General features: G+C 45.0%; 1 protein-coding gene across 1 annotated transcript in view; it reads right to left on the bottom strand.

Moving 5' to 3' along the window:
- Positions 1-19,205, bottom strand: part of PYROXD1 (pyridine nucleotide-disulphide oxidoreductase domain 1) — a 940,027-nt gene that overhangs the window by 548,531 nt on the left and 372,291 nt on the right. The window contains exon 6 of the mRNA XM_044087812.1: positions 15,584-15,744. Coding sequence (XP_043943747.1) covers positions 15,584-15,744 — 161 coding nt within the window. The remainder of the gene's footprint in view (positions 1-15,583; positions 15,745-19,205) is intronic.

Genomic DNA, 19,205 nt, shown 5'->3' on the forward strand with positions numbered 1-19,205 from the left:
AGCATACCTCCTTGGCACCCAGCAAGGAAGAAGCCCTCCCCAGATCCGAAGCAGGGACCGGAGCCGAAGCAAGGGTAGCCTAAGGTCCGAGGAAATGGGTGGGATCCGAAAGAGGCGGAGCCGAAGAATCCATTCCTTCGGGTACGACTCTCTGTCCGTGGCTCCGAGAGTCACTCAGCTCTGAACTAGTCAGATCCGAGGAGCTCAAGGTAACAGCCGGAGTTGAGGTCCCGAGCTACCAGGTCTGAAAAATCTTGGATCCAAGAGCCCTGAAGCCAAAGTACGGATCGGGGAAGGAGAGATGGGGTGGAAAAAAGGCATGGAGGTCCCCCCTGGGGCCTGGCAAGACTCCCATCTGTATTTGGGTCTGAATGAATCTCTGCATCATCCTGTCTATGTCTAAGTCTGATAAGCTCTGAGTTGATCGCGAAGAAGCCACCGACTCAAATCTGGCTGGTCTGCGCAGTGAGGGCGAGGAAGGCCTTGGATCTGAAGGTTCCAGTGGCTCCGGTGAAAAATGAGGAGACCGAAGCTGTGGAAAAACTGGCCTCATGGACTTAGATGGGGGACTAAGGAAGAGCTCCCTGTCCGGGGATCTCTTGCGAGGTCTATCCCTTTTCTTGTCCCTATCCTCCTTGTGCCTTTCTCTGTCCTTGTCTTTGTCTGCTACACTGACTGTAGCTTTTTCCTTGCTTAACCCAGCACCAGAAAAAGTGGGAGTATGAGTCCCTGTCTGGGTAGGAGGTTGAGTACTAGGTACCGAGGCCATGGCAGACTCCAGCATAGATGCAGGGAGAAGGCCTTTAGCTACCAATTTGGCCTTCCGATCCCTGAAGGCTCTAGGGTTGAACCCAGTGCAGATTGCACATTGGGTCGATAAATGTGACACTCCCAAACAAAGTGTGACCATCAGCCGGGGAGAGCTTATGGCCACACTCTGCATTTCTTAAATACTGATTTTGGCTGATCAGCCACGGTCCTGCACCAAACACCACTACCTACAAAATCACCACACATAAAACACACGTAGGGGAAGGGCAGGCCTAACAACTACTCTACAGAGTTTAACAACAAAAAAACTTTCTTTTCTTTTTTTTTTTTTTTTAAAACTAACTGACGAACAAGCGCTATACTAGTGGGGGAGGAAGGGAAACAACTAACTCAGACACACTAAAGACAAAGTATTTATAAACTTACTACCCCTGTGCTCAGAGCAAAGGAGACTACGATGCTCACTACTGGTGCGGCAAACGAGATCGGAGGGAAGGTAGGAGATGGTAGTGCATTATGGGTAGGGGGAGGAGCTCGGAGCTTGGAGCAGATGCTAGAAAAAAAGTTGCCAGCTTGGATCCAATATGGATCCGAATACCACAGGTTGCAGATAAAATGAAGTTAACTACTTCAGATAGAGTATACAAAGTGGACAGTATGTTTCATTCAGTAGTGACGTTTAAACTAAGTGCGCTTTAGTCTACTCATCTGTCTAGCTGTGTTATAATAGAATTGAAATAGCTCTGACAGAATTAACTGTTTGGCAAGAATTTGTTCTGAGACAAAGTATAACAGATACAGTAGTACGGAGTTTGTCTGGTCTACTTTTGGACATTTTCTTCAGTGACATTTCTTCAGAGGCAAAATAAAGACCTCTGCTTGACATTTCTTCAGAAAAGAAAGAAAAATATTTCTTCAGATATTGAAGGAGATTGGATTTAGGTATTGAACCCAGGTGTTAATCTGGTCTGTATAAAGACGGGAAAACCTATTCTGCCCTGGATGAGAATCACTGCTGAGAAGTTTCTTGTCTTAGCCCTGTGGTATGCGCTGGATAAGAAGAATGAGTATGAAAAAGAAGTTATGTCCTTACCATAACGTTCCATGTGGAGTGTTCATCTCGCCTTGGTTATTACACATGGGTTCGGAGCCGATCCTCGGCTCCGTGCCGGCCGACTGCAAGCTCTGCATCGAGAAGAAGCTCGAGGACATCTAATACCCACAATCCCCCTCTGCCTTTACCTCAGATCTAGTTTGCAAGCAAACCAGACATACGCACGCACACATGCCACTATATACATAAATATACATATATACAAACATACCCTGAGTATGATAGTAACAGTACTACTGCAACAGCAGAAGGAGAATACTCCAGACCAGGCACCAAATCGAACGTTCTTCCTAAGGGTGGGAGGGAGTAATACCATGCAGATGAACACTCCACATGGAACGTTATGGTAAGGACATAACTTCTTTATGTGAGAGTGTTCAATCTCGCCTTTGTTCTTACACATGGGTAGCGTCCCTAGCTCCATGATCCTGAGGAACTCAAGGGAGAACGTTCTTGAGCACAGTGGAACCAAAGGTTGCCCTATCCCTAGAAACCCTGTCCACTTTGTAATGAGAGATAAATGTATGTGGTTTAGCCCAAGTAGCAGCCGCACAAATAGTGTCTAAAGGTAAGCGAGCTGCGTGAGCCAAAGATGTAGACACTGATCTGGTAGAATGTCCTCTGGGTTTTGCAGATAAAGTTTGGTCAGAGGCTTCATAAACATATGTGATACAGTCAGTTAGCCATTTAGAAAGAGTTCGTTTTGTAACTGCAAGACCCTTTCTGCTGTCAGCAAAAGCTACAAATAGTTGATCAGATTTCCTGTGATCTTTTGTTCTATCCAAATAAAATCTGAGTTGTCTATGGACGCCTAGTTTGTGCAACATATACTCCAATTTATTAGAGTGGTTATTAAAGAAGGTGGGTAATTCAATGGACTGATTGATATTACTAGAGGAACAAACTTTGGGAAGAAAGGATGGATTAGTGCGTAGGGATACTCTGTCAGAATGAAATATTAAATAAGGATGTTTGACCGAAAGGGCCTGAAGCTCAGACACTGCCTAGCAGATGTAATGGCCACTAGAAATAATGTTTTCCATGACAAAAATTTCAACGCAACTTGAAGCTGGTTCAAAGGGTGGCAACATCAATTTAGAAAGCAACAAATTTAAATTCCACGGTGATGTCGGACTTCTGACTGGTGGTCTGATATGAAAGGAACCTTTAAAAGGCTTTACAAAGTCTGTGAGCCATAATAGGCGCACCACATTCTTCTATATGATAGTTAGAAATGGCAGCTAACTGTACTCTTAAAGTAGCCGAAGCTCCTTCATGAAATAATTCAGTCAAGAATTCTAAAACCTTGTTTAACGGAGCTGTAACAGGGTCCAACTGATGTGACTCCGCCCAGAAGACAAAACGTTTCCATTTACTGGTGTAAGTCTTTGTAGTGGAAACTTTATGAGAAGCTACCAAAATATCCTGAACCGCCGATGTAAGGGGAATTGACCTGGCTAAAGCGGAGCAGCCAAGCTGCTAGATGGAGAGATTCCAGGGATGGATGAGGAACTCCTGACGAATGAGTCAGTAGATCTGGCTCTGGGTCCAGCATCCAAGGTCCCCAAATGCGGTGATGCAATATAAAGGGAAACCAAATTTGACGAGGCCAGAACGGAGCAATGAGAATTATAGTCCTCTGAAGGTTGTTTGCTTTCTGTAGAAACTTTGCAATCAGGGAAATGGAGGAAAAGCATATAGGAGACCCGGGGCCAATCGTGCACCAGCGCGTCCCTGGGGACTTCCCTGAGGGGTAATAGGGCAAAGTAGCTCCTGCATTTGGCGTTCATTGGAGACGCAAACAGATCGCAGGTAGGCTGGCCCCATTTGCGAAAAATCCTTCCCACAACTGACTGTTTGAGGGACCACTCGTGAGGCAATAGTATTGTTCTGCTCAGCCTGTCGGCTATGACGATGGATGACCCCGGGATGTGCGTTGCGATCAGAAAGCGACCGGTGGACTCTGCCCATTGCCAAATTCTCATGGCCTCTCTGCATAGTTGGTAAGACCTGGTTCCCTCTTGCTTGTTTATGTACCAGACTACTGACATGTTGTCTGTCTGAACTGCAATGGTCCCTGGAGGAAGAAGGGGAGCAAAGTGTTGCAACGCCAAGAACACTGCCCTCAACTCCAGAACATTGATGTGCAGATTGTACTCCAGATTGGTCCATTCGCCTTGGACTGTCTGTCCCTGAAAGATGCCCCCCCACCCTATCAGGGAAGCGTCCGTGGTTATCGTTGCTGACGGTGTGGGTAGCACAAATGGTCTTCCGCCGGATAGGTTGCAAGTCTGTAACCACCACATTAGGTGTGATTTGCATGTTTTCGCTATCAATATTTCGTGAGTCAGTGGAAGTTGTTGGAATGACCATTGTGCAAATAGAAGCCATTGTAGCACTCTCATGTGCAGTCTTCCCAATGGTATTGCTATGAGAGAAGCTGCCATGAGACCCAAAACTTTCAGAACAATTTTGCTGGGGATTTTCTGGACGACAGCAGAAGGGAAATGTTGAATTGAAGTGCTACTATTCTTTCTGTCGGAAGTTTTAGAACTAACTGACGCATCTAATTCCGCTCCTATGAATAAGATATGCTGTGATGGCTGTAGCAAAGATTTCTCGAAATTTACTGAAATGCCAAGGTGTGTACAAAGTTGTAGGAGTAATCCCTGGCTTGTATCAGTTGACGCCTGGTGGTGGCAGACAGGAGCCAGTCGTCCAGATACGGAAACACCTGGAATCCTAGGCGCCTCAGATGAGACGCTACCACTGCCATGCATTTGGTGAAGACCCTGGGGCTGTGGTCAGGCCAAAGGGCAGGGCTCGAAACTGATAGTGACTGGCTCCCAGCCGGAAGCGCAAGTGATCTCTGGACGCCCTGGCCATTTTGATGTGGTAGTATGCGTCCTTCAGATCTATTGAGCACATCCAGTCGCCCTTCCGTAAGAATGGAAGGATCGATTGAAGCGTGGCCATTCGAAGCTTTTCCTTCTTGACAAAGGTGTTGAGATGACTTAGGTCCAGAATTGGCCTCCAGTCCCCTGTTTTCTTTGGAACTAAAAAGAACCTTGAGTAAGTTCCGAATCCTATTTGGTCCGCTGGGACTGGTTGGATGACTTTTTTTCTAGCAGCTTTGAAATTTCTGTAGCTGCTGGGTCTCGCAGATGGGGTGGTACATCTGGGAGTTTTCTCTTTGGAATGGGGGTGGATAGAAACGGGATTTTGTAACCTCTGGTAACAATGCTTTTTACCCAATTGTCTGAAGAAAGGTTTTGCCAGGCCTGAGGGTATAAAGCTAGCGACCCCGACTGCCTCCAGAGCAGGACAGTCGGGCCTCCTCTCAGGAGTGCTGAAAAGGTTTGCCAGGGAGGTTATCCCTGTCACCTTGGTTTTGCGGACCCCCCTGCCGCCAGGGCGGCGTCTTCCACCTCTGCCCCCTCTGCCTCTAGAGGGGCATCACCCTGTGTGTTTGGAAAGATCCTTGGGGTTTTCAAACCACATTTTCCCACCACGCTGCCCTTTGGGGTACGGTCTGGAAGGGTGGAAAACGGACTCGACAGCAGACAGAGTCTTTCCCTCCTGTTCACACCGGTAAGGGTCTCCTTTACTTTAGGGCCAAAAGTGTGGCTCCATCAAATGGGGCGTTAGTAAAGGAAGACTTGAAGGCTTCCGCAAACAAACATAAGCGCATCCAGGATTGCCTACGAAGAGCAATCGCTGAAGCCGCTGCCCTACTCGATCCTTCGGCTGCATAGGATATCAGCCTCATGGACGAAGTTCACAATGGACGTAAGGGTGTTGAGATGCGCTGTAACTTTCTCTGAGACAGCGGCATCTGTAGCACCCTGGAGGGTATCTCCCAACTCTTTGACTAGATCCCTCTGTAAACGTGTAAAATGGGTCAGATAGTTCAGGGAACGCATAGAGAAAGCCGCTGAACTGAAAATGCGCTTCCCGTATCTGTCCATGGTCCTAGAATCTTTGTTAGGCGGATGGACAGATGAGGAAGACTCCGACATCTCCTTTTTCGTGGCCGCTGCTACCACCATGGCGTCTACTGGAACTCCTTTGGTAAGGTAAGCTTTGTCCTGTGGTGCCGTGATGTACTTATTTGGCTTCCTAGGGACAGGTTCCACCGTGTCAGGAGTCTCCCACGCCTTCGAGCAATTAATTCCATTAACTCATCAAAGGGCGGAGTGACCCAGGAGGAGGAAGGACGGGCACCAAATGCCTTCAGCAAAACTGACTCATCCTCAGAAGGGGGGAGGGCTTGCCAGTCACCTCTCTGTTTAAGGATCTCCAAGATGTCAGAAAAGAGACATCCTCTGAAGGTGACTTAGGGGACCCTTCTGACTCATCTAAGTCAGTATCAGATGTCAAGGATTCTTGTGGAGAATCCAAGTGTCTCCTCTTACACAGTCTTTTCCTAGGAACTTCTTCGGGGAGCATCCAAGAAGCCTCCGAGGAAGAGAGGGCACCTCCAGGGGTGGCTGAGACACTGGTGCCCGACGCTGACGTGGCCGTGGGTGCAGAGGAGGATAACGGTCCTTTGCGGGAGGAGAAGCTGTACCTGCTGATGTGGTTGTCTGGGTAGACAACACCTTCCTCATGAGGTCGAAGGCCCCGGTCCCGAGTCGAGGTATCTCCCGTTCAAGAAATGGGAAGAATCCAAACAGGAGCCAAGGCACCGACCCGAGGACGGAACCGAATCGATCCGTGCCGAGGCCCCGAGAGGGAGAGTCGGAACAAACATCGGTCCGACTCGGTCCCGGAACCAAGGACAGACCTTCGGCCCGAGACTCGTACCGGATCGGATGGAGTCGAGGTAAACGGTGCCGACCGAGAAAAGACGGTTCTGGCACCGAGGGCTCCACAATCATCAGGTCAGCTTCTTCCGCCCAAGACTGAACAGGTCTCGGAGGTGGAACAGATGGAGATAGTGGCAGGCCTTCAAGTCTCGACATCAACTGAGAGGAGACCGAAATAAGCTTGGACAGGGCCGTATGCTCCATAAGTTTCTGCACCACACGGTCCACGCCGGTGTCGGAAAGGGCACTAGAAGAACGAGGCGAAGGGAACGAAGCCGGAGCCGACCACAGCAGAGACGGTGGAGGGAGCTCCGGCACCGGTTCCAAGACGCGAGGCTCGAACTGCCAACAGTTGAACACTCGGCCCCAAGTCTGTGGAACCGGTGATCTAACTAGACTCAAGAGCTCGAGCCAATGACTTTGGCTCCACGCCTTCGACCTTCAAGACTTGGATGCCTGGTCTGAAGCATCCAGAGCCTCCTGGAAAGAGGGTTTCAGCAATCCTCTATCCATCAGTTTCCTGCGCCTATCTGTCATGACCCTCCCACTAAAAGAGTGACAAATAGAGCAGTCCTCTTGTAAGTGGAGAGGGCCAAGACAGTAGACACAGGAACTGTGGTTGTCTGTGACCGACATTTTTTGGCCACACTGACAACGTTTAAAGCCAGATTTCATCTTTTCAGACATATTGAGAAATGAAAAGACAGTCCAGTCCAGTAAAAAGTCCAATCCAGTAAAGTGTCAAATCCGGTAATAAGAGTCTGTTTGATACTAACTAAAAAGTACAGTTTTGTACCTACCATAAATGTAGATGTCCGAACTGGATAGCATCTGCAGTCATAACAAGTGGGTTGTCCTGTCGTCAGGCAGCCCTGCAGTCGGCCGGATTCCAAAGTCCGGTCCGCTTCGCTGATGTCGCACCCCACCCGACGTCATCTCTGTTGGTCTTCGGGTATAAAAGCATCAGCCGACGCCATTTTCCTCAGTGTTTCTTGCCCCAGATGCCAGTAGCCCTCTTGCAGGCTAAAATTTGGATAGATGCCAATGTTTCCAAATAGATAGAGGTAAACACAACAATAAGCATATATGTACATATATACAAACAAATACACCATAAAAGACTCCCCAACAGCTAGCTATTAGGAGGGTAAACACCCTAGGAGTACCACAGAGGGAAGGAGGGAGGGTAATCTGACTGCAGATGCTATCCAGTTCGACATCTACATTTATGGTAGGTACAAAACTGTACTATGTCCTTCATGGATGCATCTGCAGTCATAACAAGTGGGTAGAATACCATAGCCAACTAGGGAGGAGGATAAAAGTAGATTATGGTGTGTTTAGGATCCCTTGCAGTACAGCAGTGGCAAACCCTGCTCGGGATCTGGAATATAGAGGCAAATTATAATGCTTGGCAAATGTATGCACGGAGGTCCAAGTAGCCTCAATAATGTCTTTGGTTGCCACCGTAAGAAGGCTGTGGTAGTGGCTGTTGCCCTTGTAGAATGAGGTCTTATGTTCTGTGGAATTGGTTTTCCATGGAAGGAGTAACAGTATCGTATGCAATTTCCTATCCATTTGGAGATTGTCTGTTTGGAAATAGCTTTTCCTTCCCTTCCTGTTGCATAGGCTACAAAAGTTGGTCAGTCTTTCTGCTATTTTTGTTCTGTCCAAGTAGTAGCGTAGCTGTCTATGTACATCCAAGGTATGCAGTATTCTTTCCCTCTGTTTTGTGGGTTGGGAAAGAAGGTAGGTAGGTGGATTGCCTGGTTTAAAGATACTCTGGATACCACCTTGGGCATAAATGTAGGATTAGTTCTCATGGACACTCTATCTTGGTGGAAGATTAGGAAGGGTTGCACTGCCATTAAGGCCTGTAGTTCTGAAACCCTCCTTGCTGAAGTAATTGCCAGTAGGAAGGCAGTTTTCCATGACAGGTGTTGTAGGTCTGCTGTTGCTGCTGGTTCAAAGGGTGATAGTGTCAACTTTTCTAGCACAAAGTTTAAATCCCAGGCTGGTAATGGTGGTTTCCTTGGAGGTTTTACATTCTTGATTCCTCTGAGGAACTGCCTGAGCAAAGTGTGAAAAACAGGTGGATCAAAGCTGTATTCTGCTGAAATAGCTGATGCATGTATCTTGATGGAGGAGTAGGACAGGCCTGAATGAAGAAGTTCGCCAGATACTCCAGAATGTTAGGCATATCTATGTTTGACACATCTTTTCCTCTTTCGTACTCCAAATGACAAACCTTTTCCATTTTCCAGCATAGTTCCTTCTTGTTGAAGGTCTGCGGCTTCAAGAATAATGTCTTTAACTCTTTGGGAAAGTTCTGGATTAGCTGCTGCTATGTGATGTTCCATGCAGTCAGTTGCAGCGTTTTAGGTTTGGATGTATGATGCTGTAGTTGTTCTGAGTTAACATCAAAGGCATCAGGGTATTGGCCACATATTGTTCCGAGACATGCTCTTCAGTAGTGGGTACCAGTGTTGTCTTGGCCAGTTTGGGGCTATCAGGATTATCCTTGGACGCTCTTCCTTGATTTTTAGTAGTACCTTGTGTATCAAAGGAAGAGGTGGGAATGCATATGCTGTTAGGCCTTTCCAGTTGAAGGAGAGTGAGTCCACTTTCCATGCTAGTGGGTGGAATGTCCTTGTACAGAATTTTTTGAGCTGGTGATTGAGAGGTGATGCGAATAGGTCTATCTGTGGCATTCCCCATTTCTTTGAGATGGTCTTGAAGATGTCCGGTGCAGCTTCCATTCGTGGGCATCCGAAGTGGTTCGCTTAATATGTCTGCTAGAGTATTGTCTTTCCCCGGTACAAACATTGCCTGTAACTGAATGTTGTAGCTGAGTGCCAGGGTCCACAGCTCCAAGGTCATTCTGCATAGGGGTATGAATGAGTGCCTCCTTGTTTGTTGATGTACCACATGACTGTGGTGTTGTCTGTCCTTATCATCAACTGGCCCTCTTTGAGGAATGGTTTGAACTTTTGGATTGCCAGTTTTACTGCCAGCATTTCTTTTAGATTGATGTGCAGGTGAAGTTGATCCTGTGTCCACAATCCTTGCACGCATTTGTCCAGCATGTGGGCCCCCATCCTAGGTCTGAAGCGCCTGTTGTGATGGTCTGGCTTGGTTGACATCTGCGAAAGGGTAGGCCTGGGTTTGACTGGCATGCCTGAGCCCACCATAGGAACTCCTGTTTTAAGCATGGAATTAGTGGGATTTCTGTTTCTAGACTGTGTCTGTGTTGGGACCATAAATTCTTTAGGTACCACTGTAGTTTCCTCATATGTAGTCTGGCAAATGGGACCAAGATTATGCATGATGCCATGAAGCCCAAGGCCTGCAGAAATTTTCTTGCTGTTAACTCGTTCAGTTTTGTTAGTGCCAAGAAGTAAAGAGGAAGTTCTTTTGTTTTTCTGTAGTCAGGAATGCCATTTGTTGTACTGTGTCCAATTCCGCGCCCAAGAATGTCCTTGTTTGGGATGGTATCAGCCTTGACTTTTGTAAATTGACTGTGAATCCCAGTCCTTGTAGCAAGTAAATGACCCTTTGTAAATCTGTTGTCAGCTTGCTTTTGTTGTTCCCTTGTAGTAGGCAGTCGTCCAGGTATGGGTAAATCTGAATTCCCTGTAGTCTGCAATGGGCGATTACTGATGCCAGGCATTTTGTGAATACTCTGGGCAGTAGATAAGCCAAAGGGCAATGCTGAGAATTGATAGTGCTCTGATCCTGCAAGAAATCTGAGGTATCTTCTGCAGATTGGTCGAATGGGGACGTGCAGGTATGCCTCCTTGAGATCTAGAGTTACCAGCCAAGACTCCTTGCCCAGCATGGGAAGAAGTTGCTGTAGGGTCAGCATTTTGAATTTTGGGACAATGATGTATGTATTTAAGGTGGACAGGTCAAGAATTGGTCTCCAACTTTTTTCCTTTCTTGGAACTAGGAATAGTCTGGAATAGAACCCCTTTCCTTGTTCTGCTGTTGGCACTCTTTCCACAGCTCTCATGTTTGCTAACTCCATTATCTGGTAGAGCCTCTGTTTTTGATTTGGAGGTAGATTTGGCATTCCTCTTTGACTGGTAAAGTGTGGAAGTGAAACCGGTAACCTTGATCTATGGTTTGTAAAATCCACTTGTCTTTTGTTATGTAGTGCCAGTTCTTTGAAAATAAGGTTAACTTTCCGCCTAGAGGAGCTGCTATTTGTTCCCTGGTAGGCGGAGTTAGGATTAAGTCACTGTGGTTGTGCTGATGTAGTGGCAGTGGCTGCGCCTGTGCCTCTGTTGTTACCTTGCCACTGTCGCCCTCTGTAGGCACCTCCTCTGGATTGGTTTCTGCCTCTGGAACGCCTATTCCTGCCCCTTTGAAATTTTGTGGAGTCAGGAAAGGACCAATTTTTGGCAGGCCAGTTCCTGCTAAACCTTGGGGTTGAACCTGCAAGAAATCTTTAACAGTTTGAACAGATTTTGCCTTTTCTTCCATTTTCTTCATAACCTGCTGGGCAGGTGTACCAAACAAACTTGTCTTGTCCATAGGAGCATCTAGCAACTTAGCTTTAACATGATCCGTAAAGCTTGTTCCTTTAGCCATGCATGCCTTCTTATCACTGTGCCTGTCATGGCTGATCTAAATGAAGCCTCCAGTGCATCATAGCCACATTTTAAGGAATGGTTGCTAACCTGTTGTATGTTATTTACCATCTCTAATACATATTTCTTATCAAGAGATTCATCAGTGTTTAGTTTTTAGTTAACTGATCAAGCATAAACTCTTGGTATTGTATCATGTGAAACTGACAGTTTAAAGCTCTAGCTGAGAGAGTAGCTGAAGTGTAGACCTTTTACCCCATCTGTCTAATGACCTTGCTTCCCTTTCAGAAGGAATAGGGTTATTAGCTGTGGTCGCGGCTACTGCCTTGGGACCCTGGGATATAGTTTCTGGGTCTGCAAGTGGGGCCTTGTAAAGGTGGTGATGAGTATCTGGCACCCTGTAAAATCTGTCTGGTTTGGCAGGGGCTGGGGTAAAGAATCTGGAGCGGAGCAAACATCATTGAAAGCATCATCCACCACAGAGAGAACAGGAGGTATAGCTAAGGGCCTGTGCTGTGGAAGGTGCAGAAAAGTCCTAAGTCTTTTTCTGGAGTCTGAAAAATCCTGTTGCTGCCATTGGAACTGTTCTCGCATGGCATGCAAGGTTTCCCCAAAGGAGAATTCTTCTGGTGGGGAAGCAGCTGGAATGGATTCTTCAGCATCAGAATCTTCAAAATTGGAGAAGGGAGCCTCTGGCTGGTCAGTAATGTCTGATTCATCAGCAAAATCATCAGAAGACACTGGCTCAGGGGGCTCTGCCCTAGGTCTCTTCTCTGGGGGCTGAGAGGCCCTGTCTGGGTGAGATTGAGATCCTCTAATTAAAGAAATTAAATCTTCTGCCAAAGAAAGCATTTGAGAACTAGAAGAGGGCCTGGATGTGGGGTTTAACAGGCACTGATTTAGTAGTCTTGGCTGCTTTAGCCCTGGCGAAGGCCTTAATGGACATGGCTGCTGGAGGCCTAGCAGCACCACGTGCTGGGGTAGAGACATCCAAGGGGATGGTGTCTGAGAAGTCAACCACCGTAGTGGGTAAAATTTCTGAGGTCGATTCAAGAGTTGTAGCAGGGCCTCAGTTGTAAGAATAGGTTCAGCTGTACTTTGATCAGTTTTCTCGGTTTCGCCGAAACCGAGACACTCGCTGTTTGCTTTACCGTGGTTTCGCCGAAACCGCGGACCGCGAGTGTCGGTCTTTATCTTTGCTTTTTGAAGATTGGGTAGTCGGAGGATCCGACGGCATAATGTACGCAAAATCAGTACCGAAAAACTGTTCTGCAAACTCCGACCGACGCCTAAGCGTTTGTCGGTTGAAGGAGGCACAGGCCGAACAGGCTGCTACGCCGGGCTGGGCCTAAACAAGGCAGACAGTGAGAGTGGAAATCTTTATGAGGTATTTGTTTCCCACAGGTTAAACAATTGTTAACTTTTTCTGACATCGGCTGAGGCAAGAAAGAGTCCCCAACGGGGTACTTAGCTTTAGAAGTCTTCGAAGTAGTATTCGGTAGAAGTAATCTCTGGATCCGACCGACCGGCACTTGCGAACAGCTTCTGCTTCGGGCGCCACGCAGCAAGAAAGACTGAGGAAAATGGCGTCGGCTGATGCTTTTATACCCGAAGACCAACAGAGATGACGTCGGGTGGAGTGCGACATCAGCCGAAGCCGGACCCGGACTTTGGAATCCGGCCGACTGCAGGGCTGCCTGACGACAGGACAACCCACTTGTTATGACTGCAGATGCATCCATGAAGGACATCAAGCTTTTAGTCAAAACTGTCAAATCCGTGAACTGCCTAAAGGCAAGACTATAACAAGTTTCTAGTCACAAGTCCAAGAAGGGGTAGGCCCCGAAAAACTCTAAACTCGAAAGTTAACTAAGTTAACTATTCTAATTATAGAGAATTCCTAATGACTCACACACCTACTCTTATACTTTAAGTAACTAGATAAAATACTCTGAAATTTAAACAGAATAGATAAAAATCTTATCTGTACAGCCTCAAGCTAGTCTCCAACGATGCGTATGCAGCAGCGGCAAACTAGATCTGAGGTAAAGGCAGAGGGGGATTGTGGGTATTAGATGTCCTCGAGCTTCTTCTCGATGCAGAGCTTGCAGTCGGCCGGCACGGAGCCGAGGATCGGCTCCGAACCCATGTGTAAGAACAAAGGCGAGATTGAACACTCTCACATGTATAGTTTACACCAGTCATAATATGTTTGCTTTAAGACTCAAAGTTAAGAAGGGAGGCTGCATTACATTAGAAATTTGTTTTCTGAAGGTGGTGGTCTTCCAGAATACAGCATTGAAAAATAATACTATGTATACCATACCATTTACAGGTAATTCTGATGAGTGGGTGTGGTTAAATGGTGGATGGACTAGCAGGAAGAATGTTCAAAATTCAGAGTAGTGTACAAGTACTAATATATTACATGCAGTTTTTTGTGAATGTTCACTTGAGTGGTCCCTTGACAGGGAGTGATGGGGGTAGGTGATGATTTAGAGGCAACAGTGACATGCACTTGACTTGACTGGTGTAAAGGAACTTGGGCAAGAGAAAAGGATATACATTATATATGAAAAAGGGTGGCTGTATGGAGAGACTTTGGGAAAGATAAGGATTATAATTAGGAGTGTGAAGGAGACAAAGAGGAGCTTTGCAGCATTATATTGTGTTATGGTGACAGGATGGGCAGGATTACCTCTATGCAATGAAGCAGGATTTCTTAGGAAAGTGGGAAGAAAGCACTACAGCTTCATTAGAGAAAACAGGAGTTTAAATGTGTACATCTGGTATGCAAGACGGTAACAGACAGGAAATGACTACAGACAGATGATTAGAAATGCAAAGTAACAGATCAAGACTAAATGTACAGAAAGAATGCAGGTATGACTATTTGATTATGGTGTTTTTTTTTTAATAAGCTGCATCCAGATCATTTATATGTAATGAGATTTGTTTCTATCATAAGCAAAATAATGTTTAAGCATTAGTATATCCCAGTTAATGGCCAAAAATTAATAAAGTATGCCTAGAGATTATACCATCAGACAAGGACATTATATATTCTATGTAGGATTAACCAGCTACAAATGCACTATAACATGGAAGTGTATATTTGTGACTTGATCAAGTTTATTTAGATATAAGTGATACATTTACTTGGGCAAAGATGAAGTTATTATGGATGTAATTGTAGAAATTGAATGAATTCTGTCAGGACCAGGAGCTGTTACACTGACATTCACTTCCTACTCTGAATTTAAATTCTTCACTGCTGCAGCAGTGCATCTAGCTGTAGGAGAAAATGGAGCCCTTTCTGCTGCTTTACTCCTCACCCCACAGTCCATCCTTCTGAACAAGACCATTTACACAGACCCCATCTCAGGCAAGAGTTCCTCCGATTACATCACATACATCATGCATCCACAACTTGCTATGAAATCAATGGAATTTAATGTGCTTCACACAAAATGCTACCAACAAAATCTGCCCTTCCAAAACTACATCACTCCAAGTGAGTAGTGTGTCTATGCTTAGCGCCAGACTATAGTTCCTTCTAGTACTAGGCAAAAGACTTCTGGAAGGCATCATTTGCATACCTCATGCCATTCTTGTGCAAAAGATTACATTCCATGGGCACTGCATTCCACACAGGTTTTTCTTAATCCATCTAAAGGACCATTAAATTATTGTAGAGTTTTACTGTTCTCCATTATTAATCATATGTGGCTATTTATTGCTTCAAGTTTGCTTAAATCAAACAAGGTTTGTTAAAGTGAGTGTAATGTACTGTTCAGTTATCAAAAATTGCACGACGTACATTGTTTGGAACATTTTCTTTCCGTGACTTTAACTGCTGACTTCAATATAGTGCACTGATATGGTTTCAATCATTGAAAATGGTCAAGCAGCTGTTTGCCGATTTACTATTTATTTAATTGTACCTATACTATTAGAGTTGAACTGCATCATACAAAAAAGATCACTGTAATAACTTACAACCAGGTGAAATTATTTTAAAATTTGGAGGTCTCAATGCCAAGCATCCTAGTTTTCAATGGATTAGTCTCTACAAGTACATTGTTCACAAAGGAACCAGTTCTTCATTCAATACTCAGAACGGTGCCTACCTCATGAACGAAAACAAACATGCTTGTATTAATCAGCCAAGCTGAAGTACAGTAAAAATACTTGGGACAGCTACAAATAAGTAACACTGATTTTTTGAGTCATAGAGAATGAACTACAACTGTTTCGCTGTAACTAATTTGCCAAGCACAGGCATAATTTCTTCTTACCATCGGCCATGTACTTTGTTCTTCGACATGGGACTGCTATCTCAGCCTTTGGAGCCTCTAACTGTGGAATCAGAAATGCAGCAGCACCAGCATCAAAGAAGGTATTTCCAATTGCTTTATCTTTTATAGCCCAAATGACTTCACAACCTTCAACTTCATACCTAAAGGAAAAATACAGGGAAATGCACAATTTGTACAACCAGAGGATTTATATGGTGCTTTAAACTGTAGCTACACTTGCCACATAACCCACATCAAAGGATTTAAAAAAACAACAAAAAAAAATGCTTCAGACTTGGACTTCATCACTCGGTAACTTGTGTAGCATCACTTTATAATAATGCAAAAACTTAAGTTAAATATATGCGTGTACATATACATTACACGCATATATACACGCAGATATATGCATACATATACACCAGAATACATTTAGCAGATATTAGTCCTGACGCAGGAAAAACCTTTGATAGATGCCTTCATCCACCAGTTCAATCAGCAACAACCAAACTACTGCCAGCTTAATCCTCTAGTGTGCTGCTCTTCTCTGACTGTACATCATCTGAAACTCTGTTAGGAAGATGAATGGCTTGAGCATCTTCTATGACCTCCTCCTAAGTGGCCTCTGAGACTACAATGAAACCTGCAAGAGGCCCCTTACTCCAGTGGGAAATATCCATATGGGTCTGGGGCACTCTGTCTGGCTTGCAGAAGATGGATTCTGTAATGTCAGACTCCTTCAACTCTTTTAAATATGCCATGTCTATCGGTTTACCTGGTGAGGGCACCACCCAGACTGCTGAGAAAGGAAGACCTGTATACTTTCTGTACAGGCTCTTCTTCATGAGTGGTACGGTTTACTGGCCAAGATCTCCTCCAAAACCTCACAAAATGTGGTGCTCTTAGGAGAGGACTGTGAAGAAACCTCTCCTTCTTCAAGGCCTGTATATGGGGAGGAAAACTCTGAATAGGAGTCCAAGTGCTTTATTTTACACATCCTCTTCCTATGAGGACTCTGAGGGAACTTACCTGAACTTTCGACAGAAGAAGGAAGCTCAAACCGAGGGAGCCTAGATGGAGCATGAGGTCTTCTTTCCTGAGGGGAGTAAGACTGATACACGGAACAGGAGTGATCAGATTCTATGGTGTTGAAGGGTGGAATTGGCAGAGCAAATGCCTGTTCTTGCCTAGCAGACCTGGTCTGATCCACCTCAATTCTGATAATTCCACCGATGTACTCAAGAACTGCCACTGAAGTGAAGGAGGACAACGTTGGCATCTACCATCAACGCTATCTACTCTGGCTACTGACACTGATGAAGGCAGACTTTGACAATGGAATCAAATGCTGACATCTACAAAAAGGGACTAGAACAGCTTGGCACCAATGCCAGACACAAACAACCCTTGGCATCAACACCCTTCAGGCCTAGTGGGCATTGGCACCAATGATAGCAGTTTTGAACTATCCACTGTTGTTGACTTCCATGCTGAAAAAAACAGAATGTTGCGGAGCTAGAATGTTAGACAGGTTCCCTGGTTGATTCCATCCCAGTGCTGAAACCAGGCACACTGAATGAGGAGCAACAATACAATGTGGGACTTTTTCTCATGCCACCCTGGACAAAGAAAGGGCACAGAGGACATCATACTGATGTTGAGCCTTCATAAATGTTGACATCATCTTGTCCCAATCCAGCTGAGTAGAGCTCTTAAAGGACTTTGAAAAAATGGAATGAAGCTGCTAATACTGATCTTGAAAATGAGTCCTGACAAGATGATGAGGGGCATGACAGGATGCAAATCATGGAAGGCACCGGGTGGGATGGAGAAGAAACAGGAATTCTGGGTACTAAGGCTGGAGAAAGTTTCTTTAGTAAGTTTGATTCAGTCTCCACTATCCTTCTTTTCTCCGGATTTTGGGCCCAGTCCTTCTCTGAAATCCTTTGTCTGCTTCTTTCCCATTTTCCTTGGGTGCATCTGTTTTGAGCAACCCTTTAAGAACCAGCTTGTTCTGTCCATTTAGTAAAGTTCTGGAGTTAAACTTCCTGCAGATAGAGCAGTCGGCATTAAGATACCAGAATCCAAGGCACACAACACAGAGTTCATGCGGGTTTGGGGCAGGATCTTATACCAAACACTCTGAAAATTTTTTGAACACAGAGGCCTTGTTCTCCACTGTAACCCACAGTAATACCATGACACGGTACACTCAAAACCAGATACTAAATACCAACAACTTTATCAAGAGAGAGTACAGTTGTGTAAGTAAACTTACCTTTACAGTATATTTTCTAATGCAAAACCATTGCAGAAGCTTAGGCTATTTGAGTTTACCCTACCTGAACTGGCCAACTTTCAAAAGCTTTGGATGACTTCCAGACCCTCCATGCCCAGAGAGCACTCCTATAAAGGGCAGGAGGAGCATCACAACCTTCAGAGCATTGTTTACATGCAGGAAGAAAGTAAGAGTCCTGAATACATGTGCTAAGAATAAAGAAAACGATCTTTGTAACTATATACAAAGAGATGAAAGGAACCACATCCTGGCAACATACTATGAACAACATGGAAAAAGGGGTGGAGGGAGGGACAGATATTTCAGCATTGATACATTAGAATGTTTACTGTTACAGCAAGTTTATTTATATAACTATATTATGTTCAAAATGGTCACTATTGCCACAGCCTAAGCTATGTGTGTAGATTACTATAACCTATGTAGGCATAGTAAAAACAGGGAGGAGGACAATACTGAAGACTCCAGGGACTTCTGGAGAATGGTTCCTACAAAGCAAGTTCCTGACCTGGAAAATGAATCCAATTTGCAATGGTTTGTAAAGGTAAGTTCTGAGGACCAAGTTGTTTGCCTTTTGAATGTTTCTAGAATCTATTCCTTTCCAGAAAGGTACAGAAGAAGCCAATGCCCTTGTTGAATGAACTGTAACTCTACCTGGAAGTGGCTTGTTGTGGTGAGTGTAACAAAAAGTAGCACCATGGGATAACCATTAAGACATAGCTAACTTGCCTTCATGGAAGACAAGCAACTTCTGAAAGTTTAGTATCTCAGCTGCCTGTGTACATCCGCAGACTGAAGAATTCTTTCACCCTTGTTCCTAGGTTTAGGAAAGAAAACTTGAAGTGAATTGTAAAGTAAACTCTTAAAACTACTTTAGGCATAAAAGTAGGATTTGTTTTCAAAGAAGCACTATCCTCGTGAAAAATAAGGAAAGATTAACTCACCATAAGTGCTTGTAACTCAGATATCCTCTCCTAGCAGATTTCAGAGCAATGAATAAAATAATTTTCTACGTTAAAAACCTCATATCAGCCAGATAAGATGGTTTGAATGGAGACTGTATAAGCTGTTCATGCACCAAACTGAGAACCCAAGGAGTACCCACCAGTTTCCTAGGTGGGCAAATATGCAAGATCTCTTCCAAAAATTGTTTTACTTCAGCATTGTTGGAAAAGGTGGTGGGGGGAATTCATGGGCAGACAATATGAAATGGCTGACAAATGTACTTTTACAGAAGAGTACGATAAACCACTGAACAGTATCTCAAACAAATAATCAAGAACCAGTGGCATCTGGCCCAGCTGAAGATCTTAGCTGGCACCA

This window comes from Protopterus annectens, chromosome 11.part0 (genome assembly GCF_019279795.1).
Source record: "Protopterus annectens isolate FY-2018-M chromosome 11.part0, PAN1.0, whole genome shotgun sequence".
In the NCBI taxonomy this organism is placed as follows: domain Eukaryota; kingdom Metazoa; phylum Chordata; order Ceratodontiformes; family Protopteridae; genus Protopterus; species Protopterus annectens.